This window comes from Eleutherodactylus coqui, chromosome 4 (genome assembly GCF_035609145.1).
Source record: "Eleutherodactylus coqui strain aEleCoq1 chromosome 4, aEleCoq1.hap1, whole genome shotgun sequence".
NCBI classification, from domain to species: Eukaryota; Metazoa; Chordata; class Amphibia; order Anura; family Eleutherodactylidae; genus Eleutherodactylus; species Eleutherodactylus coqui.
Genome location: NC_089840.1, coordinates 188,811,100 through 188,838,773, shown reverse-complemented (window position 1 = coordinate 188,838,773; position 27,674 = coordinate 188,811,100). Strand labels below are relative to the sequence as shown.

At 39.6% G+C, this 27,674-nt stretch overlaps 1 protein-coding gene across 2 annotated transcripts in view; it reads left to right on the top strand.

Annotated features, from left to right (window-relative positions):
- Nucleotides 1–26,806, top strand: part of CCSER2 (coiled-coil serine rich protein 2) — a 137,923-nt gene extending 111,117 nt beyond the window's left edge. Inside the window, exon 10 of one of the 2 annotated variants that reach the window (XM_066600465.1) lies at nt 21,587–26,806. In XM_066600465.1, coding sequence (XP_066456562.1) covers nt 21,587–22,615 — 1,029 coding nt within the window. In that variant the 3' untranslated portion in view covers nt 22,616–26,806. The remainder of the gene's footprint in view (nt 1–21,586) is intronic. The other variant, XM_066600467.1, reaches the window with a different exon arrangement.
- The last annotated feature ends 868 nt before the right edge of the window (nt 26,807–27,674 follow it).

Here is a 27,674-nt window from a genome sequence, read left to right as displayed (position 1 = left end):
AAAGAGGATTTGTTTAAATAAAGCTTTGTCACTGAATAAGATTGTTTTAGTTCACGGACATTGGGTACATATCTTACAAATAGGTAGCAAACAAATTTTATATTTGAAAGTTACATTTAATGCACTTCATTGTTGCAGAAAACTAAATATAGAGGAATCCTGTTTGCAGTCATATGGTATGATAAAAAAAAAAAATGGTTTGTGCTATTGAAAATACAACTACAGGAATTCCAGAACAGTTCTCTTTGACTTGTTGGTAACATTCACTTGCCCACTTATCGGGCCACGTGAAGGTACAGCCGGTGACAAACAAGTAATTGCTCATTGCATCTTTCATTCTGCACTAAAAGTCATTGCTGTTGACGGCACCCCTCCCCACGTGAACAGCGGATATGCTGCCGACAGTGATAAAACAGTAGGGAGGACCAACAATCACATGAATGATCGTTCGGCCCTCATAAATCCTGGATCAGCCTCTGTGCAGGCCAAACCAATGACTGCTGATCTTGCTAACTGCTTGTACCATATGACCCCGCTCATATTGAACTATCTATAAAGGACCCTTAGAGCATTTAAAGCAGTTGTCTTTGCTGAACTATTGATGACCTAACCTCAGGATAGATCATCAATAGTATATTGGCAGGGGACCTGCTTTTCGGAACACTGGCCAGCTGTCAGTGTGTACAGTGCCAGAAGCAGACCGCTCCATAGCTTTTGCAGAAGCCCGAGTCACTATTGTAGTCCCTGTTCCTATGAGAAATATTAAGTTTCATTTTTTTTCCAATTACCATGCCCCCTCGGCTTATACTCGAGTCAGGGAAGGGTTCAAAAAAACAAAAAAAACTTTATACTCACCTCCCAGCCGGCGTCTGTGTTCCCGGCGGCGGTGCGGCAAGCTGCTTGAATTCCTCTGTTCCCGGCGGCGATGCGGCAAGCTGCTTGAATTCCTCTGTTCCCGGCGGCGATGCGGCAAGCTGCTTGAATTCTCCCCGCTTTCATTCCCCAGCGTCCTTTCTGCTCGGCTCTGTCATCCACTGCCATCAACGCTGTGATTGGATCGAGCACCAGCCAATCACAGCCAGCACTCGATCATTCACAGTCAATCAATGAATGACATTCACTGATTGGCTGTGAATGATCGACGCCCAGCTGTAATTTGGCTGGTGCTCGATCCAATCACAGCACTTACTTACACAGTGCTGATGGCGGGGGATTTGAAAGTCGAGCAGGGAGATGACAGCAGGGAGAATTCAAGCAGCTTGCCGCACAGACACCAGCTGGAAAGTGAGTATGGAGGTTTGGTTTTTTTTTTACCCAGTATATACTCGAGGATAGCTCGGCTTATACTCGAGTCAATAAGTTTTACCAGTTTTTTTGTGGTAAAACTTGTTGACTCGGCTTATACTCGGGTCGGCTAATACTCGAGTATATATGGTATATTGTCTCTGATCACAAAATGTTGCTAAAGTTCAGAATTTTTGCTGTTTGCTCCAATAGGTGAAATTGGCAAATGACCCCACTGAAATCTAAGATGCATGACCAGCCTAATGGGTTGTCTTACTAAATCATGTAATCACCTGAGTCTGCCATAACAATAGCTGCAGTTACAGAGCAGCTCAACCTACATCAACGTGAGACAATCCCTTTGACTTTGCAGGCTTTTGGATATTACCTGCCCAAGATTTTTTTAAAGGAAGAGCTATAAAGAAAAATTGATAAATGGAATGGCTAGTTCCCCTCCCCCTCTTACTGATCACATTTTATTTTTCCTGTAACATTTGGAGCATGTGTCACCGCTGGCTTGTGCTAACAGCCCTTACACATTTTAATAGCATGCCTGAAGTTTGTGGTCTGCATTTTTTCTTTATTTTATCCTCCAAGCAGTGTATCTTTTCATTTCCCCATGTTGGAATGGTAAGTAGATATGTAACTATACAAATCACTTGTGAAAGACAAACAGATTGTACTTCTAGAATTGATTTACCCACCTCAAGGTCTTTGACGAGGATTTCAGGTTTATTAGCCCGTGCTTACGGGTTCCCTTGAGGACACTTATATACCAAACACAAATTGAGATAAACATATATTATACAGCAAGATCATTAAAAGTCCCAGTCCAGGTTGAAATGTTGAAAAACAAATTAGCAATTCACCACTGGGAAATTTAAAAAGAATTGCCACTTAGATAAAACGTGCATTTAAAACAAGGCTAGCAATGAGGCAATAAAATGCACACATTAGCATGATATTGAAGCCTTAAATAATAATTTGATTCCAAGAACACATTTTCTCAGGGTCTTGAAGTGTTCTAATAAACTTTCCGGTTTATGAAGTATGATTTCTAAGGAAACATCTTTATTTGCAAAGCTCTTCTCTTCTATCATTACACATATTTTACGGGATAATGGCTTTCTTGGTTTCCATTCAACATGTGGTCAAGTTTATGGATTTTTCTTTTTAATGAGTACTAATTCTGTTTCTCCTGCGTAGTTGAATACAGCTAGACTGTAGCAGCAGGCTTAAGAAAAAAACATGAAATATGTTCTATACTAAGCAGAAGAAGATTTTAATTCCTTCAACTACAAAGCAAGATTTCTTCTTTTCAACTGTTTCTTATCTACAGGAAGATTGCTCAAGGGCCTGCATTATCAAAGGATCTCGTAGGTTAGGAGTATTTCATCTCCAAAGAAAATGTGTAGGTTGTGCAGGCCTGCTTATAGGAGTTTTTTCAAGAGAGTAAGTTCTCCCCTATGCACAGGATAGGGCTAGCGTCACACGGGCATATTTGTTTGCGCAAAATTTACACGCGCAATGCACATAGAATTTATCCCATTGATTTTGATGGGTTTGTTCAGTTGCGCATATTTTTCCTGTGCGTTTCAATCGCACACAAAATATAGCATGCTCGGTTTACCTGCACATTTGCGAACCAAAAGCCCCTCAAGAAGGGGCATGCAATATGTTAGGAGATGCGTTATACGCTGCATAATTCTGCTGGAAAAGGAACACAACTGGAACTCCTTAGACTAATCCGTGTTTGCCGCGAGCAAAAAGTACACTAGAATATGCTGATGCGTGCGCAAAAAAGCGTCGCTCATGGGTGCACAAATACATATATGCTCATGTGAAGGGCACCTAAGTGATAGCGTAATGATCAGTAACATTTTGACCACTGAGACCCTCACCGAGATCTGGGGTCCAGGGCGTCTCACAATGAAGGCAGTGGCGGTCGCACATGTGCACCACCGCTCCACTAATTTCAGCAGGACCGCTGGAGTTGTAGCACTGAGGAGAATATTTTTTTCTCTTTAAGAAAATAACTAAGTGATGAGCGTGGTCCTTGTATGAGCAGGCTGCCCTTCATGCAGACGTCTGAAGGAGATGAATTCTTTTAGCTATGATTTTTTTTTATAACCCTTTGATTGATCTGCTATCACACTCTTCCCCAAAATAAATATCCTCAATTTCCTGTGAAAGATGGACAATCTCTGACTAATACCTTCCTGACAGCATTCAGCAGGACAGTGCACAAACATATGCAAACATTAACCCTTTTTCAATCTGCTGTCTGACGTCTTCTGATTGAAGCTTCTACAGCTCCAATGTCAGAAGGCATCTGACAGGGTATTCTTACCGTCTATTGCCAGCCGCTCTGCTGTCGGAGACTCTCTGGCGCACACACACTGGTTTTAGCCAGCAGATGGCACCGTTGTATAACAGCGAAAAGAGAAATCCTTTTAGGAAGCCCTGAATCCAAAATTGGATTGGAAAGGGTTAAACGGAGTATATTCCACTTACCAGCAATGCAATGTGAAATATGAGTTGAAAGAAAAACTGAAGAGTTTGGAATCCTGCGGATTTCTGCATTGATTCCTAATAAAATGCGGTCTGATTCATAGACAAACATGATCTAAGTAAACTAATAACAGTCCTGCCGTTCGTATCTTTAAATGAGCATGTTAAGTAAACATCCAAAGAACTGGGAGATAAAGTGAGTGATCTTCTAGGTTAGTGACTTTGTGGCAAATCAAAAAAGAGACCATCTCGATGTGCTGCAATGCTTCTAAGAAAATGTTACATGGACAGTTGGGACAAAAGTGGAACTTTTTAGCACAAATATAGAATGCTATGTTTGAAGGAAAAGCACTACACAACGCCATGCTTCATAGTTGGGATGAGGTTTGGGGTCGGAGGAGGCATCGTGGTTTAGGATTGCTTTGCTGACTCATAGACTCTATGCCTTGTGTTCTTTGAGGAAAAAATACATTCTAAGATGTATCAAATCAATTTACCGGCAAATATTAGGACAACAGTCCATGACCTCAAGCTGAAGAGATGTTCGAAGATGCAATAAGACAGTGGCTTGAAACACAATGTATATCAACTGGAGAAAATGTGAAAAGATTTGTGTTCGGAACGGCGAAGTCAGAGTCCTGACCATAACCCTATCAAGACGCAGTGGCAAGACTTGAAGAGGGCTACGCTCTCAAGGCATCCCAGAAATATTGATGAACTAAGACACATATGCAGGGTAGAGTGGTCCAAGATTACTCCCCAACATTGTGCAAATATTATTTGAAGCTACATTAAACATTTGGTGGGGGTGATTTGCTGCTAAAGGCGATCTGCAGGCTATTAAAATCAAAGGTTCACATACCTTTTCTCCCTGCCCTTTGGCTATTTACTCATCTTGCTAAATGACAGACCTAAAGGGCACACTGCGTTTTTTTGCAGTTTGTTTATTGTGATTTGGATAACAATCAGACCACATTTTATTAGTCCTCCGTGCAGAAATGCAGGGAATTTCAAATGGCTCACTTAGATTTTCTTGCAACTGTGTATATTGCAACATGTATAAAAAGCCTAAACTAAACAAACCCCTCTAAATTCATACATGCCAGGCATCCACATATAAAAAGCATATAGCTGTTTTTCATTTAGTTTTTTTCTATTTTTGCATTTGACAATGTCACTATAAAAAAGTTAATTAAAAAAAATCTTAATTTAGCGTGAGCTGGCCCTAACCGTCCTCCAGTCTGACTTTAGGTGTATAGCGAAGTCCCCAATGCACAGAGCTGTATTACTGCTTATACAGCACCCTTAAACGTTTTGTGGGTCATGGGGCTCATTCCCACAAGCATATGCGTGACACGCTGCGTTCATCACGCGGTTTACCCGCCTCTGTGAGTGCACTTCACATAATGGCGCAGTGTGACTTTTCTTTTTTAATTTCCTGCTCTGCCTCATAGCGGCTTTGTGTATGGACAGCGTTGAATACGCTACCAATAGATGATAATGGGGCGGTACGAGCGTAATACGCGGTGAAATAGAGCTTGCTGCAATCTTTTTCATGTGTGTATTTACACACAATGTATACATGATAATGTGACTAAACAATAAAAATCTATGTGCTTTCATTAGCTCCACTTACTGCATATCACGCGGGCATACATCATGTGTGTAATGCATAGTGAAGTCACGCTCGTGGGAATGAGCCCTTACTGTGCATCCGAATTGTTCGGGTTTTTGTAGAGGTCTATAGGGTTCTTTTCTTTCTGATGCATGCAGAATCTGAGAGAAAATAAATTTATACCCTGTTTTATCAGATGTATCGTAAATATGTTTGCCACTTTTCCAATCCACTGTCTGACCTGTGAAGACACTATGATTTAAGGCTGTACAGCTCCGATGTTGGTAGACATCCGTTGGAGGTTCTCTTACTGTATATTGCCAGCCTCTGTCGTTGGAGCCTATCCAACATGTCACCTCATGCAGTACTGGCTTTGGCCAGCATATAGTGCTGTTGTATAACAGCAGAAAAAGAGTAAGCCCCCTAGGAAAACCCGGATACAAATTGGATTGGAAAGGGTTAATACTTAGTTGACCTCTGTAATAGTGTCATACAGAGTAAGTGTGTGCTTTTGCTATGTGCATAGGACCTAAAAAAAATAGTCTTCCTATAAAGCGCTCCCATATACGGCCGATTTATTACCCTGAGACCAATCATTGTCTACTGTCAGAAAGTTTAGGAATAGTCCGAAGTAATTTCTCCCATTACAAAGGGGCAGTGCACCACAAATCTCATGCACACGGTGCCATGAAGTTGGCCCTCTTTTATCTTTGGTCTCATACTTGCTAGTTTATTGACTTCAGTATAACAAAGTCCTCTAGTCAGGACCGATTCACACGGATCACTTTGTGGTTTATTGCTTGATCACTGTTGAGGGCCGTTGTGCTCCTTGTGCAGCGCTCCACTACATGCAACGCTTCTCTTTCAAGCTTAGAGACCTCCAGCAGAAAAACTAGTTACTGGACGAGAATCGGACTTCGTAGGAAACTAGACAAATCTATTCTATCCTGCTGTTATTTTTCACACTGAAGAGAACTCAGACTGGAGGATGGGATTTCTGTGAATAAGCCCTGATAAGACACTCCATAGCATTCAGGCCTGTGGCCAATTAAACTGCTTGCTGTTAGTTTTATCCTGTACTTAATGATGAGCCTTTACTATTTCCCATATTTCACAAGAGTTCTAATGTTACGAGGAATCATTAAAAATACAAAGATGGAGCTGACCTCCATGTAGTGTTCTATGTTAATGACTTGTATTTTCCAATCCCAATGCAAACTTTTTTAGTTTGTGCTTTTATCCACATCTTCAAAAAATCATAACTTAATTTTCTGCCATAGGCTTATTTTTTTCCTCTTGCAGGACAAATTATAGTTTCCAATGGTTCAATTTAGTGTACCATAAAAGGTTTTGAAAAACATTCAACATTTTCTTAGCGCTGACATGGACTATTTTTGGGAGGCTTATGTTTTTATGGTATTTATGGTGAGGTTAAAAAAAACGCCTAACTTTATTCTGTGGCTCAGTATGACTACAGCCCACCCCCCCTTTTTTTCTTTAAATTAAAAGCTTTCTGTTGTCATGTTATGATACCCATATTTTTTATTTTTAACCAGAAAGAGGGCAATTCTGACATTTGTTTAGTTTAGTTTTTTCTGTCAACTTGGTGTGCGGACGAAATAATGCAATATTTTGTTCAGATTTATTTATTTTGCATCATAAATTAACAGGTTTTTAAACTTTTTTTGTAATAAAAAATCCCTTTATTAAACTTATATTTTACATTTTTCTTTACTGGACTTGAACTAGTGATCCTCTTGTCACTTGTACAATACGCTGCAATAACTTAGTTTTTCAGTATATTGTACCCTTCACAAACTAGACGTTTTAAAAAATCGGAGATAATTTTTATTGCGTAATCGTTAAAAACACTCACACTTGGGCTAGACAGCTGTGGCGTGAAGCCCATGCACACATATATGGACCTCAACACTCCAGTAATAGACCAGACATAACTCAGACCCAGATACAGGAGAGGAATACTCAAGTCAGGTCATAAAAGAATCACCCTGTGTATTGGGTTTAGATGGAGTAACCGAATGTAAACCATATGTCCGTGAATTGGACAATGAGTATGGTTCTAATAGTATTGACTCAGTCAGTGATAGATGGGTTTTAATACCCCATTCTGCCAATTATGAAATTTAAGCTCTTCTGGCTCGACGCGTTTCTTCAGGAGATGCGAGAGTCCAATTATGAAGACAGACATAGGTTAACTATACGAGTCACAATTGGATGATGATAGTCTGAGGACAATGCTTTATGGTATTACAGCAGTGGCAACACAGGTTCAACCTTATTATTGACACGATCACGGCCCAATACTGGTTCCCTAATGTACTATCGGCACCTGATTTAAAGGCGTGGAATACTGACAGAAGCAGTGGTTTAGGAGCAGTACAGTAAGCCCAGTACTGATTCAATAATGTGTTAGCAGTACCTGATTTACGGGTGCTGAGTACTGGCTGAAGAAATGGCTAAAGGAGAGCTTGAAAAGCAGAAAGGCTTTTCTATAGCTGCTGGGATGATCCCTATGCTAGCCTATTGATACTAATAGTGCCTATTGCTGGCTTTAATCACCACCCTCCTAGATCTAAATTAGCTCCTTTATAGATCTTGTCAAAATTTAAAAAAAGTCAGAGCCCATGGCCTTGATGGTAGTTTTTCAGTATATTGTACATTTAACAGCATCCTATTAAGCCCTGCTTGTGCCAGGACTTAATAGGAAGAGATCCATGGCAGGTTTTGCAGCCTTCACCTGGCTGCCCTGGCAACCAAATGGCACCCATAATCTCTGTCAGGCCATATAAAATGGCAGGTATCTAAATGGATAAACGGACAGGATTGGAGTCATCTCCCATCTTAGTCGCCTAGGCTTGAGTGTCAGCTGTATTTTACAGGCAGCACATACTGTATATGGAGTGAACTTAGAGCCTGAGCTTGCTCCATGCTAAGTTACCTGACTTCCACTGTACATGTACCGCAGATGTCGAGAAGAGTTTACTGCTCAGTCTCCCATTGTCTCTGTAGTCTGGTCAGGCGTTATATTCCTTGAAGGATTATTTGGCCATATCTGTTGTGTATGGGTGAGATAGTTACACAGAGGTGTGCCTAGGGGTCTTTAAGTGCCCCAGATGTTGAATGTCAACTAACCTCTTCACCTTGTGTGAATGTTAAAATCCCTTTATCTAAATAAACTGGCCAAGACAAAGGAAAGCCCAGCTATGGTTTTGCCTACAGGACTATTGACAGTGCATTTGTTCTGAAAAAAGCAAATGGGAACATGGTACAATACCTCTGCAGCACCACCTATTGGAAGGCAGCATTCCTGTAGGTCAATGTTAGACTTTTTAAAGAAGTCTTGTAACAATAACTGAGAATTGTAAGCCAAAGCCAGAATAACGATACACAGATAGCTCATTAGTGTGCAGCAGGTTTCTGGCTTTGCTAGTGAGACCCTTCCTGACGTCTGTAGGCCTATCGTTTTTTCTTAGGGAGAGCACCTAGAAGGTGTGAAGAGACTTATAAGGCCATCCATGCTCCTCTGGGAAATATGCAAACGGAAAGATGGAGCAATACCTCTGCAGCGCCACCTATTGAAAGGCAGCATCCCTGCAAGTTGGCGTTTAGACTTTTTAAACAAGTCTTGTAACAATTGGAAATGAAGCCATTTTCCAGAGGAGCGTCAATGACTTTAGAAGTCTCCTCACAGCTTCTAGGTGCTCTCCTTAAGGAGAAGTTATACCCTTCCTGATCTGAAAAAAGAAAATGGCGCAGCAGCCTGAAGTAAATTATTTGAAAATGATTTCCCACTGATTCCCCACTACTCAAAAGCATTAGTCTAGTTAGTCTCCACATTTTTAACCGACTAGCCTACTTCTGTGTAATTTCACTCCCTATTATAGTTGTAATATAAGAGTATTTGTTCAGTGCTCAAGGGCCATATTTTCTTGGCAAACAATTTGAAAACTTGGATTTATGTTTAATTAGAAGCCGTTTTGTGCAATTGAACTTGTGTATGCCTCTCTGGGATAGCGCTGAGCTTTGATTAGAGCATAAACAATTAGATATTTGTTGTGACCTAAATGTTTTCTCTTTGCCGTTCAGGTGAACAGTTTATGACTTTTCTTCAAAGAATAGCGCTTTAGGTTTAGTGGCACTTCTCTCACAGATCTTGTTCTTCCAGCAGTCTTCTGCTGTGATTTCCCGAAGGACTATACAAAAGATAAAACCGTTTAAGAAGTAGATTTGAATACAGGAATTTCTGTACTGTTGCTGTCTGAAATGGTCTCTGCTCTGTGTCCTTCTCTTATGCCATGTGTCCTTGTTTCCTTGTCGCTGCTTTCACACTTGCCATTGGAAAGGAGTTGAGGAGTTAGTCCATTACTTCTCTGATAAAGCGTGGTATAGTACTTTTCCGATTTCTACCCATGTACTGCTTATCCCTGTATGATGACATCACAGTGTTAATATTTGGTACTTCCTGCATGTTGCATGCAACTGATGTTTTTATGTTTCCTTTTCAGTGTTTTATACCTTATTTAGTAAACACTAAATTTGTATGGTCAAAATTATATTTATAGACAATCAATTATGTTCTCAAGATGACATCTTAAAGGGTTTTTCCAATATTCGGATCTTCGCACGTGATTTGGCCAGGTTAGAATATCAGCAGTGTGTTTGAGCTGGGACCCCCACTGATTCTCTGATGGAAGGGCTACTAGTGCTTATAAGTGGTTTTACTCCACTCCTTGTCACAGCTCAGAATTTCTTCCATGACTTTTGTAAATTAGTATTTCTTTTTTCCGATTAGAAATTCCAGTTTGAGTATAGCTGGATTCCAGTTGGATTCCAGATCTCATCTACAGCATTTTGGGGTCCCAGCTCAGACACACTCATATAAAATTTGTCTGCTATATCTTTAAAGGGCTTTATTCACCACATACAGAATAGATGATAAACGTCCAATTGGTTGGACTCTCACCACTGGGACTCCCAACTGATCATGAGAATGAAGGTCCGTGTCCTCCTTCACTCCTCACTGCACCTCCCGCTCAAGCGTTCAGCTGTCCCTAGCAGTTCTATAGAGTTGAACGGTATTGTGCATGCTTGCCACTTCTCTATTTAAGTTCCTCTTCACTGTAAGGGAAGGGGGTGCTGTGAAAAGGAAAGCGGGACACGGGGCTCCCTTTCTTGTGATTGATAAAACACCGAATCGATCAGGTAATTTTTGGGAAGCTTTTTGTATAGATGTTAACTTAGATGAGGCGGAGCTACACTGCACTAAAATTAGGAAGACCTGGAATAAAGCATTCCTCTATACAGCCAAGTGCACACTGGACATTTTCTTTGTATCCGGGTACATAAGAAGTGTAAAAAAAAAGAAAAATTACCAGCAGATTTTGCCATGGACATTTGCCATGTGTATCTAGCATGCAGATTCTTCTGTAGATTTGTGGTGGTTTTCAGCCCACTATATTGAAAGGGATAATATCTGTGAAAGTCCACTGCAGAGATTGAATTGCTGCAGATGTTACAATCCTCACAGCAGTTCCGTTATGTGGAAGAAATCCGTAGCATGGTCAAGACAACTTAAATGGGTTGTCCCGCGCCGAAACGTTTTTGTTTTTTTTTCAATAGCCCCCCCCCCCCCCCCCCCCCGTTCGGCGCGAGACAAACCCGATGCATGTTATTAAAAAAAAAAACGGCCAGTACTTACCCGAATCTCCACGTTCCGGCGACTTCTTACTTACCTTAGTAAGATGGCCGCCGGGATCTTCACCCACGATGCACCGCGGGTCTTCTCCCATGGTGCACCGTGGGCTCTGTGCGCTCCATTGCCGATTCCAGCCTCCTGATTGGCTGGAATCGGCACACGTGACGGGGCGGAGCTACAAGGAGCAGCTCTCCAGCACGAGCGGCCCCATTCGGAAGGGAGAAGACCGGACTGCGCAAGCGCGTCTAATCGGGTGATTAGACGCTGAAATTAGACGGCACCATGGAGACGAGGACGCTAGCAACGGAACAGGTAAGTGAATAACTTCTGTATGGTTCATAATTAATGCACAATGTACATTACAAAGTGCATTAATATGGCCATACAGAAGTGTATAACCCCACTTGCTTTCGCGGGACAACCCCTTTAAGATTTGTAGTTTGTTGCTACTCTGCTGCAAGTTTTTCGTGCACAAATGTAGATGAAAAAGCCGTAGGATTTCCCTCTCGTATGGAAGTACTTCTATCTTTAGTGGCTGGACGCTTTGTTGGTCTTTTCTCGTCATACTGTGGCATGCCTTATGTCTTGCTTTTTGTGTGCAGCAACTTTTTCTCACTGAATAACCATGAAAAACATGTAAAAACGTGTTCTATAAGTTAGTAATCGCAGCGTAACCTCAATAAATATGCATTTTTGCCTTTTTAGATCCGTTATGAAATGATATAACTAATAAATAATAATTTAAAGGGGTAATCCAGTTTCAGCAAATGTTATTTTTGTTTGATGAAAAGCTATACTTTTCCCTTTATAAATCCTCCACAATCTTTTTAAGAACTCCGATTGCTGTCATCCAATAGGATCCTTTGTTGTATGCTCTCAGTGGATAAGACTGCCCTGGCCATGTAATGGGCATGCAGGTCCTTGGCTCATTAGATCAGTTCTGATAACTGTACAGTATTCAGTCCTGCATTTGTGATGCCATGAAGTTCCTACTGAATGACTACAAGCGAAGATCTTGAAAACTTTGAGGAATTAATACAGAAAGTACAGTGGATATTGTATAACACTTCATAAATAACATTTGTTTGCTGAAATCAAGACTTTTTGAAGTTTACTTTTTACCTTATTTTCTCACGGATTAAGTTGAAAACTGTAGTGTAACTCGGGAGTGTTGGGCTCCATAACCTCCATAACCTCCATAAATCACAGGCCACTTTAGGACTGTGGTGTACAAGAGGGTACTTTCCCCTAACATAGGCGGGCGTGATGACATTTGTATCCCTGTCTGCAAATCCCTGTAGATTCCTCACCTCCTCCACAGCTTCTGCTGGTAATTGGTGTCATTGTTGAGTCTGAATAAAGGAGATAAGAGAGGAAGGGTACTTTTTTATGGGCGAACTATAAGCCGAGAAATCGCTCAAATTGGCAATTTCGACCGGTAATTGTCTCTTGTAAATGCGGGATCCAACAGGGTTTCAAGTGAGAAATCACTCATTATTTGCTCATCACTTTGTTCCAGCTGACTAAATCTAAGCGACTAGTGAGCGACTTCTCACTCAGTATAAGCAGGTATTCATTCATTTTTGATTGACTGCCTGTTGAAGGTGAAGAGAGGCGGGTGATCTCCTGCACACTCTGTCTCCATTCATTGAATGACTTTCTCTCCTGTGTGATGGTGCTTGGGAAAACTGTGGGGCGTTCTTGTACCTGACAGTCGTCCCGTCTAAAAGTACCATAAGAACTAGTAGCCTCGGCATAAAGCATTTTCAGAGCTGGGTCTAAATCCTGGCCCCGGCTGGAGTGTTGTCGATGATTAAGTGATTTACCATCTCTGTCAACAGGGTGGGGTAATGATGAGATATGGTGGGGTTAGGGATATTAGGCGGGGGAGGGCACCAGCAAGATCAGAAGGTGGGAGTTAGGTCGAGATGGAGGAAACGGTCAGCAGGAGAGCCAATGCCTGGAAGATTAAGAGGCACTATTTAATTTTATAGACCCTTTCGAGAACACATATGGACACTTTATGTCGGAGGCATTATTAGGGACCTCTGCTTTGGCACAAATATTTTGGGGCACTATGAGGGTACTACTGGGGTCACATTTATAAGCACCATGGTTGGCAGTATGGCATGAATCATCGTCCGTGTGTGAGCAGTTATTTTCTGGGGCATAAGAAAACTGCACATGTGCCAATCCCGCTCTGATTGTGGATGATGTAGGGACATAAACTCTCATCAATCAGACAGTGGGCTGGTTCACAGAGCAGATTGCTGGTGGCAGGCATAGTCTGGTGACTTTCACCAGCCTGTTAACTTTTGATTTTCATATGGCATGGGATTTTTACAAACCTCATATCTGGAGGTATGGGGGCTATTAGTATTACTCATGAATGACACCTGTTTAATATGTGCCTATCACTGGAAGGGTTTAGAACCATTAAACCTGGCGACAGGTTCCCTTTAAAAAGAAATGTCAATCCAAAGACAGTTTCTCTTTAAGACTTTAACAATGCCTCTAGTGCCAATTAGTTCTTGAGAACTTTCCAAGTTCCTAAGGTTGCATGCCCTGTTTTATATAATTTTGTGAGTGTGATGATCCTCACAGTTGTAGATCCCAGTGGGTTCTGCAAGCCATTATTGAAACCTAGCCTTAGCTTTGTCATAATTTACTACTTTATTATTGGGATAAATAAAATAATATGTAGAATATTACATTTAGCATAGACTGTGACCACTGCTGACAGCCAGGCATGGTCTAGATCAGGGTTTCCCAAACTCCAGTCCTGACAATCCCCCAACAGTCAGATTTTCAGGTCTCTCTAATACCGTATTGCACAAGTGATATAATTGCCAGTGCCTAAGACATTGCCGCAAGTGTTCTTACCGGTTGGGGGAGGTAAGGGGTGATTGTGAGTACTGGAGTTTGGGAAACTATTCTAGGTGGTGTGGCCAATAGTTAAAAAAGTTTAAGGAGCCCTTCTATATAGTCAAGTTACAGCACGTTTAGCTTGGGTTCACATATCACTTAGCACTGATCTTACAATGGTAGTGGGAAACACATTAGGCCTCATATCAAAACTGTCCCAGATATATAATTAGCTAAATATAGCAATGAATTGGACCTCAGCTATGCTTTATATTGTAAGTTACCCTACAAAATACATGGTTTTGTGGTTCACTTCTCTTCAATGAATATGCAATTTCCCTGACAAAATTTTGATAACTGACACATTTTTTTTTAACCTTTTGCACGCCATTATACAAAGAAATATTTATGAGGAAGAGCAAAAACAAATTAAGGCCCCAGGGCTCGTAGGATCTAGGGTTGGACAGTATACCAATACTTCAGGACTACCGCAATGTCAAAACGTCTCAATATTCTTATATCAGAAAATTGAAATTCGTCTCTTGATCTGACTTAGTCCTGCCTGGTTAAATTAGAGGTCATTAAATAGCACATTATTAAATACAGCAGTGCACATATAATAGTTTATATGCAAATACTATAGTATGTAAAGTTACTGGCAGGAAGATGTTCATATTGTATACATTGCGCTTTTTTGATTTAAAAAAATAATAAAAATCTTTGTGTTGTTTGTTATACTATATCAAAGGAAATAACCGTTCTCTTTTCCCTATAAATTATGTAAAAAGGCAACAAAGTGGTGCCAGAGACTGCTTGCCAAAGAGTATAACTAATTCTAAACTGTTCTACAATTTCATAAAAACTGAAAGTGTTGATCCTTTAAAAAGTAATGAGGGAAGAATTGTAAAGAGCGATTTGAAGAAAGCAAAGCTATTAAGTAGTTTTGGGTTTTTTCTCGACTGGATTTACAGAGGAAATTGAAATGTAATGTGAAATGTATTAAATCACCAGTATTGCGTCTTTGCGGCATACTAAAGTGCCACAGCACGGACACAAGATGATATCACCTTCAAACGGGATGCACTGGCTGAAACACAAAATGGACCGTGAACTGCATACTAGACTTATGGGCAGACATATGGACTGAGAAATGACGAAAACATGCGCCTTCCATACCCGTACGCATAACCAGATGGAATAGCTATCACATTTATGGGGTATTGGTTCGCGAATTGGCCCACTTCACAGGCCCTTGTTGTCTCACGGATCCTTACTCTTAACGAGACAACATCCACAGGAACCCTGCCTGCAAGCATGGCGATCATCCCAATAAGAATAGCCCCACACTGGAACCTTGAGATATAAACGATCCACAGCAGGACAGGACACAGTTCACCACAACACACTAGGGATTGAATGCAACACAGAACAGGACTGCTCATGCCTCATGTCTGGACACCTGCTCAGACCCACAGAACACATCACTGTACACACACCTATAACCTACTGTGCACCTCTAAGCAGAACCACTGTGCCTTACACAACCGGCCTCAGTCGCAGTAACCTGTAAAGAAAAGTGCACAAGCCATAAGGGGAAAAGATAGCAACCCTCCCTACTGACACAACATCACATAGGACTTATCCATACTGGCCTAGTACAGAATACATGCGTGTCAGGTAGCCGAGAGAAAAAAAATACAGGTACATACCGCACAAAAGTCTGTTGCAAAAGGTAAGGCTGGTCATTATGTTACATCTGCTGGGTGCAACCCGCCTCAGCACAGACTAACTAGTTCTGAAACCAGAAATACTGTGCAAATTCGCACATGGAACACAAATGGTAGGACTGCGAACTGGACTTGTGGGCAGACAAAACCTATCGCTACTCTACCGAGACAAACACCACGTGACACCTGCCTGCAAGCAGGGCGATTGTCCTGATAATTACGGCCCCTTGCTGGGCCCTAAGGACCTAACTCGCCCAGGGATGGTAAACAATCCACAGCAGGACAGCGCTCCATTCAGAGTGACAACATTGCCATTCCCGCAGTGACAGGAAAATGGAACACACAAGTCTCCTTCTCTAGATCAGAGCCTCGCCAATCGGCAAGTTATCACCTATCCTGTGAATGGAGGATAACTTGCTGTTCTGGTACACCCCTTTAAGGACTCTACATAGTGAGATAGTCTTTTCTACAGGATTGGTGCATGTTAAAGGTAGTCTCAATATTCAAAAAGAAGTCAAATAATGAACCTGAAAACTATATAGGCTGGTGATTTTTAACTTCCATTATGGGTTAACTCCTTAAGGACCAAGTGCGGTAAATATACGGCGCTTGGTCCTGGGCTTTAATCCTCGGCAGATAGCAAAAATGCGGTGCGGGATTAAAGCCTCTGCAATCAAGTAGGAACAGATCGGGTTGTTTGCAGTTAGTCACAGCTGAGAACCCAGAGGAGAATTGAGAAGCAGATTTTAACCACTTCTGCCTTCTCCTTTTCCTGGTACATGGCGCTCAATGAGCGCTATGTACTAAAAAGTGGAATTGCTCCTTCCACTATGCGAGCCAGTGGTCATGTGACCGCTGGGATCCCCTAGCACATCAGAGCTTGCAAGTTCCTTGCAAACCCTGATCTGTTGTCACCACAGGGGGGTACTTTCTCTTGTAACTGGGGCTCTTGTGGATGCCCCAGCTACAGTGGAAAAGTGTGTAATAAAAAAAAACCCATGTGAATGTCCCACAGAGGTCTTATATGAGGTCATGGGGTTCATAGATAGTAAAAAAAAATGACCTAAGTAAGAAATAAAATATACATAAAATAACTGAAAACTGTTGCCGTATGCGCTCTGTAAGCCAAAACCATACATATTATATATCAAAACTTCTGAAACAAAATAAGGAACCCATTCCCATAATTTAACATAAATATTCTAATTTAAAAAATAACTATATTTAAATGTTAAAAATCTCTGTTTTTAGGTTTTTACCCCCAATAAAACGAAGAAACTGAAAAAAAAAAAGTCAGTGAAAAAGAGTTTTAAAAAATAGCCCTATATGTCACGGGGAAAAAAAAAACACAGGAAAAATAATTTTGGTAGTTGAAGGGAAAAAAATAGGGCAATTAAACCACCACATGGGTAAAATCCCTAAAAGGTGTCTGGTCAGTAAGGTACAAAACAGCCTGGTCCTTAGGGGGTTAAATATTTGAAAGTTTTCTAAGATTCTATCCTGAAGTACCTTAACTCCTACCCGCTGAAGGGCGTACATTTATGTCCTGCAGCGTTAGGATTTGCATGGAAAGAGATTGCGTGGCGATCTCCCATCATACACCACAGGCTCCAGCTGTTTCTTATTGCTGACACCCTGTGGGAACAGCTCTAATTAGCTACATAGCTGATCAGAGCTGTTAACCTTTTAAATGCCGCTGTCAATTCTGAGATCGCAGGGAGCCAAACGGGTGTCATGGCAGTCGGGTCCTTCTGAAAGGCCCCAGGGCTGTCATGGTAGAATGCCTATCAAACCGTCCCCGTGGGGTGGCGTGATAGACTGCCTGTCCGATCGCAGTATGATATAATGCTATGGAGCAATCAAACTATCGCAAGTAGTTGTACCCTGGGGGACAAAAATAAATAAAAGCAAGGCCAATAGTTTTTTACTTAAAAAAAAAAAAAAAGTAAATCGCCCCTCTTTTGCCTTATTTATATTAAAATAATCTAAATCATGAAACAAAAACACCTATTTAGTATCCATAAAAGTCCAATCTATCAAAATTACGCATTATTTACCATGCACGATGAATGTCGTAAAAAAAAGTTTTTAAAAAAAATGTGTATATATATATATATATATATATATATAACGGCAGAAATGGACCTTTTTGGTCCCTGTCTCCAAGACAAAATGCAATAAAAAGTGATCAAAAAATTGTGTGTATTCCAAAATGGTACCAACGGAAACTACAGGACATCACGCACAAAATAAGTCCTTGCACAACAAGGTCAACAGAAAAATAAAAAAAGTTATGTGCGCAGAAGATGGGGGCAGAAAACTATTTAAACAGAATTAATGTCTTTGAAAAAAAATAAAATTAGTACGACAAAAAAAAGTTTGGTATCGTAGTAATCCTACTAACCCGTAGAATAAAGTTATGACATTGTTTTAGTTTTTGCACTGTAGAAACAAGACGCACCGAAAGATGTCAGAAGGTCGTTTTATTTTTGTTTGCCATTTTACTCTGCTTAAAAACACATTTTTCAGTAGATTAAATAGTACAATACAACTCGGCCCACAAAAAACAAGCCGTCATACAGCTACGTCAATGGATATTCAAAAGGGGGGAGGAAAAACAAAAATGGGGAAAAAAGGAGCCATGTCCTTAAAGGGTTAATGAAAATAGCCCAGTAACTTTATATCAGCATGGGATTATAAGGGAGTGGCCCCCGTCAAACCAGTCTGATCAGCTTGGATGAAAAGCTAATATATATATATATATATATATATATATATATATATAATATATATATCTTGATTTTTCCAAAGTGTTTGGTATAAAATATTGGTAAATAAGCTATGCTTGGTCTGGAGGAAAATACCTGTAATACCCCATTTAGACGGGACACCTGTCAGCTAAACGACTGAACGAGCGGGTGACGTCACCGCTAGTTTTTAGCGCTCGTGCAGAGAGCTTTAGACAGATCACCACTGAGTATCGCTGACTTCTCGCTCAGAGCTTCACATAGAATGAAGCATTTAGACACAACAAGAAGTGCGCAAACCAAGCTGATTTTTATGCTGGTTGATGTTGTAGAGCAGGAGGAGATGAGCAGATGAATGTATAGTTTTATGTTGAAAGATTCAATAGAACTTGTATCTTATTCAGTTTTGCACTTTCGGCGCTGAACAGTCCAATAGAGGGTCTTATTGGTGACTGACAGCTATCTTTGTATGTACAGTCATTCACAGTTAGTTGTCAATCATGTATGGGACCGCCCATTGGTCTGTTCAGCTCACAAAGGGCAAGTTAAATATTCCCAGATCCTTTAACTGTTCCTCATAGGACATGATTTGCAGACTACTCACTATCTTGGTAACTCTTCTTTGAACTTGCGCCAGTTTGTCTATGTCTTTTTTTAAATCAGGGTGCCCATAGCTGGACACCGTATTCCAGATGAGGTCTGACTAAGGAAGAGTAGAGGGGGATAATGACCTCACATGATGTATACTCTATGGTTCTCTTAATACATCCCAGAATTGTGTTTGCCTTTTTTTTGCTGCTGCATCACATTATTGACTCATGTTCAATCTATGATCTATTAGTATACCCAAGTCTTTTTTCACATGTGCTGCTACTTAGCCCAATTTCTCTCATTCTGTATGTGCTTTTTTCATTCTTCTTGCCCAGATGTAGGACTTTGCATTTCTCCTTGTTTATATACCATTGTGTTAGTCACCGACCACAAGTTTTTCTAGATCTTTTTGAATACTCTCTCTCTCTTCCCTAGTGTTAGTTATTCCTCCTAGCTTTGTGTCATCGGCAAATTTGATCAGTTTCCCATCAATTCTCTCCTCCAGATAATTTATAAAAATGTTGAACAACACTGGGCCCAGGACAGAGCCTTGTGGTACCCCACTTGATACATTCTTCCACTTGTATGTGCAGCCAATAGCTCTGCAGCGATAACTTTTACAAGTTGAATAGCTGATATTTATAGTGTACCTCCAGTTTACAACTGACATTTCATACCTTATTGTACTTTCCTCTATGTAGTGCCTCTTTTACAGATTTGTGCCTATGTTTGGTGCTAATCTACACCATGCACCCCTGCAGATTGTTTCTCATATGAGGTCTATCTCCTTGGCACCCATGCCTACTTGGAGGGCTCTGCAGAGAAAGATTACTGATGGCATAGCAGGCAGAGTGCTAATCTACCAAGTTTTCAATAGTTCAGTGTAGCGAACAAAGTAATGATTCCCTAATGGTTTTAAGAGCAAAAGGTTAGTTGTAACTGTGTGTACAGTATGCTTTAAGCAAATCTGTGGCATATTCCTCAAATTAAACCTCAACGTACATACAGAACAGAGCAGGAAGGCTACAGTAGTTACGGAAGAAGGCTCCACGTTCATTACGGTTTGAATAGCACTTTTTTTAACCTGCATCTGGAATGCAGATGATTAGAAATAAAAGGTGGCAATATGAATAGAGTTAGGTTTTTTTTTATTAGATTAGTGAATCATTTATTTTAGTGCAATTTGTCTTCAACTCTAAATGGGCATGTACAAAATACTGTAATGTCTTTAGGACAATGGTAGTGTCTGAATTGCTTTACCCCATTAACAATGTGGAGAAACAATGTGAGATTAAACAAAGGTATTACCAGTAAGCCAGCATGTCTTGCGTTTTATATTCACAGTCCATCTCTGCCACAAATGGCTTTTATTTTTCATTTCTTCACAGATATATTGTATTTTCTTTCAACAGCTTAGTGCAGTTTTTTCTACAGACACTTTTATTTAACTAACAGAGCACTGAAATATTTTGCAACGAATGATAAGAGCTAGCAGTCGTTCTGTGGAAATTCTGTAGTGGGTATTGATGTTTTCTGACAAAATATCTCACTAATTAAATAGTCAAAATATAAACAATATTAGAATAGAGAAATCACAAAAAAATAATAATCGTGACCTGTTAAATTTTGATCGCTGGGGGCTAGCTGCTGAAACCCCGTACTAGAAGTTACAGCAAAACAGCTGAAGTGCTGGTCCAAATGATGGCTGAAGATGGATCCATAGACCTTCTATTGAGCCCGTCTGCAGCTAGCAGGCAGTAACAGTGAGTGGAGGAGCACTTCAGTTGCTTCATTTTAGCGATCGGTAGCGGGTATTGATATTTTCTGACTAAAGAGCTCACTCACTAAATAGTAGAAATGCAGATACTATTAGGAAAGAAGTTGCATTAGCGATTTGCAAGTGAAAAGGTGCGATGAAAATATATATACATTTTTTTTATGTAGTCTCTAAAACATGTGGCGATTAATTTAACATTGTTAAATAAGGTCAATGGGCATATCTCAAGAGCCAAGTAGAAATGTTCTGCTGGTACCTAATGTTTTGAGTTGTTTCCTTTTTAGTCATTTCGGTTTCTTATAACTTGAACTACTTGAAGAATCAAACTAGAACATAGAGTACTCTAATGGGCTTCTGAAGGCTAGAGGACTTTCTGTATCCCTCGGTTACATATTGTCTTGTACTTTGCAACTTGTTAGACATAGTACATTCATAGAGGTTCATATTTTAAGTTGTTGTCCTGTAGAAGACAATCATATTGAGGTACTTGACAATATGCTCAGATCTGTTATACCTATTTAGTACTCAGTTTGTGTGCTGGCTGGTGTGTTTTGGGTTTTTTTTTCTAGTGGAGTGCATTTTTAATAGACAATCTTTAGTTTGATGTGCATGATTGGAATTTCTTATTAGCATGTATTTTTATGAATAACCAGAGATTTTGGTCCTTTTATAGTACTTTTTAATACAGATGTCATTCTATATTAAGTTTTTTAATTGAAAATAACGTCCTGATTTTTTCTTCTTTTCATGCAGCCTCAAATACTACAGCGTTCCATCAGCACCCCCAATTCTACCGACCACACCCCGGGAAAATTAATAGCACATCCACATTCAGAGCTCCAAACTATACCTAAAGAAAACGCTCACCATCCAGTTTCTTTATGTCAAAAAGGAGATACTGCAACTTTAACTGAAGTTCCTGAAAATGAACTGAGTGACCTTTTGAGCACGCGGTTGAAGATCGATGATGTAGATGACAATCCTGAATATGTTAAAGAAAAAGCTAATAGTAACAATCACGAACAGCTCGATAATAACAGAAATCTAAGACCACAAGCTTTGGATGTTCTAACCCCTCTTCTGGTTGGAGCAAAGAAAGACATAAAGTTGAAAGATAATGTAAACTCTGCCGAGATTCCGAAGTCAAAAACTTTACAACTCCTCAGACCGAAAATGCACAATGCTTTAGCGCAAAAAGGAGTTACCAACACTGTCTCTTCGAACCCCTCCTTAAAAGAGCCTCAAAAGTCTATTATGTCTTCAAGTGCTTCTTTGATCCAGGGATCAAATGATTCCCAAAGTGTGGTACAGAAAAGTCAGCCAGTAGTAAACAATGATTGCTTATTACATCAGCCAGTTACACAAGTGTTCTCCAATTCAGCCACAAGCAATATGAATTCATTGTATTCTGCTGTTCACTCCCAGTCTCATATTACAGCGCCAGGCACAAAACATTTAAGTCGCAACTCGCCACCATCAGCCAGTAATGACAAAATGTCATCCGAAGTAGCTTTACCAACTGAAATCAGAGTTCCCGCAGCTGAGACCTCAAAACCAACGAGCAAATTAATACCCAAGGGTTCCATGCTCAAACCCCCAAGTAAACTAAAGAAACCAACTAGTTCCAAGTGTGATGCATCAAGTGAACTTCAGAAATCTCCAGTAAAAGTTTCAACTACAGTCATCACCAGGCCACTCAGCAATAAAAAAGAGAGTCTGCAAGAAAATGAAAGCTTACTCCCAAAGAGACAATCGCGTCTCCCACAACCAAAGGCACATTAAAAGAAAGCAAAATGGATATATATATATAAAACGCATTACATGCATTTAAAGTTTTTTAAAGGAAAAATAAACAATGCCCTTGTCCATACAATTAAAGTTCTATGTTATAAATGCTTTAATGTGCAGCTGTCAATGTAATTAAAAATAACCACATGTTGATTTATTTTTAAACGGTTGCTTTAGTTTCTACTTTGGGTTAGTAATTTATTAAGTCATTCTCCCTCCTAAGTCAAATAACTATTTTGATGATTATTTTCTTTAATTTTAGGGGGGAAAAAACCTTTTAGTGTTTCCTTTATTCACTAATAGGAATATGGATCAGACATATTTAGTTAGATATGTCCCATTTTCTGTAAATGACATGAAAGCCCTCTTTTAATATTTACAATCATTTAAGCCTGTTTTGTTAAGTCATTAACCACATTTCAGCTATTTAAACCTCGCTTGTAGATTATGACTTCCCGGTACTAAAGCCTACATTATTCCATAGTACAACCACATATATTATATTTATTAGTAATGTATAGTTTTCTGTATGTTGTACATTTTCCTTTTGCCTTTCCAAGTGCTATGCAAGTATGTAACTTATTTATCTAATTATTTGAGAGTCTAAAGTCTATTTATTGCATCAAGGTTAACATTTTGCACATTGCCCTTATGTTTTTCTTGTTTAACAATTCATTAATGAGAAGTATTTTTAAGTCTACTGTAGACATTTGAGTCTGTAGCTTCATGTCAAGCCATTGACAATGTTTCTGCACATGAACAATACAGTGAATCTGTCTTTTGTTACGTTAGGCTAGAAAAAGCATTTTTATTCAGTTCGTGGACCGAAACTGCAAAATTTATTTTTGGAGGGCCTTGGTAGTATTACTAAGAGAACTAGTTCAGTTAAGCTAAAAAGGAAAAAAAAAACTGACCATCAGCACACATTTTTTTCAGAACTTCATTACTACAAATATAAATCAGTATACTGTACTGGGAAAAACCTGGAAAAATGCAGATGTGTATCCAGAATTATGACTTTTTTCATTACACTGAACAGTAAAGATTTTTTCTTGACTCACTGTATATGCTGGCAGTGACAATGTGGCCCTCTGAAGGTGCCACATTACACAAACAAAGCCTCCAAACTGATTTTTGGCTTGACCCATCCAATTACCCGGCTCATTGAAGTACACGTCTGTGCATTTGCTAAATTATGTACAAGAGTATAGTTAATCTGTTAGATTTTTAATGTATATAATGATGTTTCTAGTAGTATTAAGGGTTCTTCATCATTAGAGGGTTCTACATGGAGCAGAATGCGAAAGAGTAGTTTCTTTGTACTTTACCAAAAGGAGAACAGTTCAACTGTTCAATTGTAACAGCATAAAAAATGCAATTGTGACCTCAAAAAAAGTTTTAATCACCGTTAGAGCAAAAACGCTAAAGTGCTTGTCCAAGTGTTGTGACTGCTCACTAGCTGAAGATGGATCTATAGACCTTCTATTGAGCCGGTCTTCAGCTATCAAGCAGTAACAGTGAGCAGAGGAGCACTTTAGTTGCCACGTTTTAGCCATCGGTAGAGGTCTTGGCACCCGAACCCCCGGTGATCAAGCCTTTTGGCATGCCACAAATGTTTTTAAATCAGAGTTACACTTAAAGTTCTATAGTAATATAATAACGCCCTATTGTCTGCTTCCAAAGCACCACATTTCTAACCAGCTGCGAGTTAAGACATTAGAGTGATTGCCCAAAATACAGAATTTTAGTAATTAAACTGCACGGAGGAGAAATAGTAGGAAAGTAATTGGCACAGAGTTTTAGACCTACAAATCCCATGGTGAGAGAGGTTCAGATTCCTTTTAAGGGAACTCAGATGGGCTGGACTTTTAAATGGGCGTTTCCAGAATTGACATATCATTCGGAGATTGTTGAGTGCCGTTCTGTTTCTCTTTGACTGTCCCATAGAGTTGAATGAGCGGCAGTGCGCGTGCTCGGTCACAGCCTAATTCAAGCTCCTCCTTACTGTGGGAAGTGCAGTGAGGAGGAAAGCGGGTCTCTGAACCAATGTCCTCGTTATCAGCATGGGTCCCACAGCACAGCATTTACCCCCTGTCCTGTGAATAGGTGATGTCAATTCTGGGAGTAACTCTTTTAAAAAGTACAAAGGAACATTAGGAAATAAGATAGCATTGTATCATCGAGGACACTGCTTGAAAGTTCCTTTTGTTATCCCCTTCATCTAGTTCCTCTCACTGGAAGGTAGGTGACAATATCACTTACATATTTTCTCCACCACTAATTGGTAAAATAACATTGGGGTTCCCAGTTGGTTTAAACAATGCAGCTATAGTTGCCATGATGTTTTATTAGTCCACCTATATCATTGTGATGAAAGTCACTAGCTCTACAGTATTTCAACATTGCGTGCTATAAACAATCTGACATATTGAACATGTATCTAGAAAAGTTGAACTCTTAATGGTGAGAACTATTGCATTCTCTGCTAGGTTTTTCAAGACGTTATAGATCTGCTGCTACATTTAATCAGCAACTTGTCGCCTTTCATTTCTTCTGTCTCTTCCTGAATGTTGGGTATTGCTGAGCAAGGATTAGTGTTTGACATCTACCTGTATCAGACTGATTGCCTTACACTGTGTGGCCAGTTGTTGAAAAAGAAGTGATAATTCAGTAATCTAGAGTTTCTGTTAATACAACATTAGTTTAGCTATTCTCTGCTAGATCATGAGATGGCTCCATAACTTTCATTTCATAGAGAGGATAAGAATTTGCAATACAAAGTCCTAATCCATATTTAGTCGTTATTTTAAGATGTTACGGTTGCATTTTCATCTTAGTTACGACTATAATACATACATGAACATAAACCTACATCTCCCTACGAATGTGTCGAAATGTAGAATTATCACGGAGGGCCAATTTAACTACAGCACAATATAATGTTTTCACCTTACGTTTGTGATGCAGCTGAAGCTGCCTTATTTGGTGGATTCCCTTTTCTGGGTTGCTGTATTAGTACATTTCACAGTCGGCATAATAAAATTGATTTGGTGTTCAAGGACACATGCTTAATTTTATGTACGTTGTCACTTGTTTTATTCACATTAGTAGCTAAAGCAAGATCACTATCTGTGACCAACAGTTATGTAGGTGATTGCATGAGACAGTCATTAGAATTGACTAAAATGTGTATTCCGGACCATATAATTGTCCATATACCTTGAGATGCGTGTTTCAGCATAGAAAACTCCTTTTATAAAGCAGCCTTTGTGTAAGTACAAAAACTAATGAACATTACCTGCGATAAGGAGGAAAGACCCAATTGGATATCTGTAGTTCACGACAGACATTGATTAAAATGCGCAGACTAATAATGGCCATATATTCCTTTAGACAGTTCCCTTTCAAGCCCATATGTACAGTATTTTAAAATGCATGATATTTGTAACACTGCCCTGTATTTAAGAATACATGTTTTGGGAACGCTTACAAGAATTGGATTTTACTGAAACATGGGAAAGACTAAAGCTAGCTATTCAATGTGGAGACACTTCTGGCAGGGCTTACCTCCCAACAGAACAGTATACCTGATCTTTGTTTCCTCCTAAATCTGACACCAGGGTACAATAGGCAGGACCCCAAATGTGAGATTCTTGGAGGATCTGCCAAAATCATCATATTTGACTGACATTAATGTGTATGTGCTGCTAAAGTAATAGAAGTGTGGCAAAGGAAAGTGTGATACGATTGAGTGCCTTCATTTAGTAAATTGTTTTTTGTTAACTATTTTGTCACAGTTTGCTTTCTCTCGTGTCATCCTTTGAGACCCAGCTCTAGCAAGTTTTTACAGAAAGTTGGTTTAGAAGTCCTCTATTAATGATCTAGAATACTCTAGAATTGAATGACACTATTCTCTTGTATAATTGTGCAATATCTTTAATAAGGAAAGGAAATATAAACTACTGTACCATGTGTAGAAGAACAAGTAATAAATTAAGGTGATGGGAGGGAACTATATGCACTTTAAATGAGCTTTACTGCTTGGAGTTGTGCCTAAAATTATCAACTTGCCTCCTGTTGTTTGGCTTTCTTTCCATGTACAAATAATTATAAAAATGTTCTTGTTTTATAATTGCTGTGTCTAAATTGTCTTTAAAAAGAAAAATAAATATCACATCTTTGTAACCCGTCTGTGTCATATATTTTTCTATTGGATCTAAATTGAAACTCCCGCACCCCTTTAAAGAGCTATTTGCATCAGACTCCCTCCTATAGTTTTTTCAAGTACTTGGCACTTAAAGAGGGTGTTTGAGAAAACTTTTATTTTTATTTTTTTTTAAACCGGGTCTCATGTTAAAAAAATAAAAAAATCTTATGCTCTTGTTAAAGTAACCACTTCATTCAAGTGATTCTCAAGGGGTATTGTAGCCTTATCAATCAATTATGTCTCTTATTATGATACATCGGAGAAGAGTGAGAAACGGCACTAGTGTTTCTAGTAATTCTACAACCCACACAAAATCAACAGGTCAGCAATTCAAAGTCTACAGCATGTGTGATTTACAAAGGTTAATTTTGACAAAGTTGCATGCTTAGCATCTGGGACTCTGTTAGTAAAATTTAACTACAATATGTCTTTTACTCACATATTTCTTGCTATGCACACGACACTATTGCATAAAATGTAATTAAATAGCTTCACAATATAATGCAATACATTCACAATCTCCTCTGCCTGTTCCTCACAGAAGACTCTGGGACTTTCTCATTTTATGGTGCTTATAGGCTCCAGCAGCCTGTTTACAGAACATGACAGGCTATTGTAGCTGCGCTCTGTCAATGGCGGCAGAAGATTGTGACATGCCGTGCAGGGCTCAGATGATGACCAAAATAGTTGCCAATACAACCTATAATTTGCAGCTCGTGATGAGATTTGACAGTCTTGCCGCAGCTGTTTTCACAGCTATAACTAAATGCATTTCCCCCTGGCTATAGGTGGGTCAAACGGATGTTCCTAGCATACCCTGCAAGACCCATGTCCATCACTGCTCAC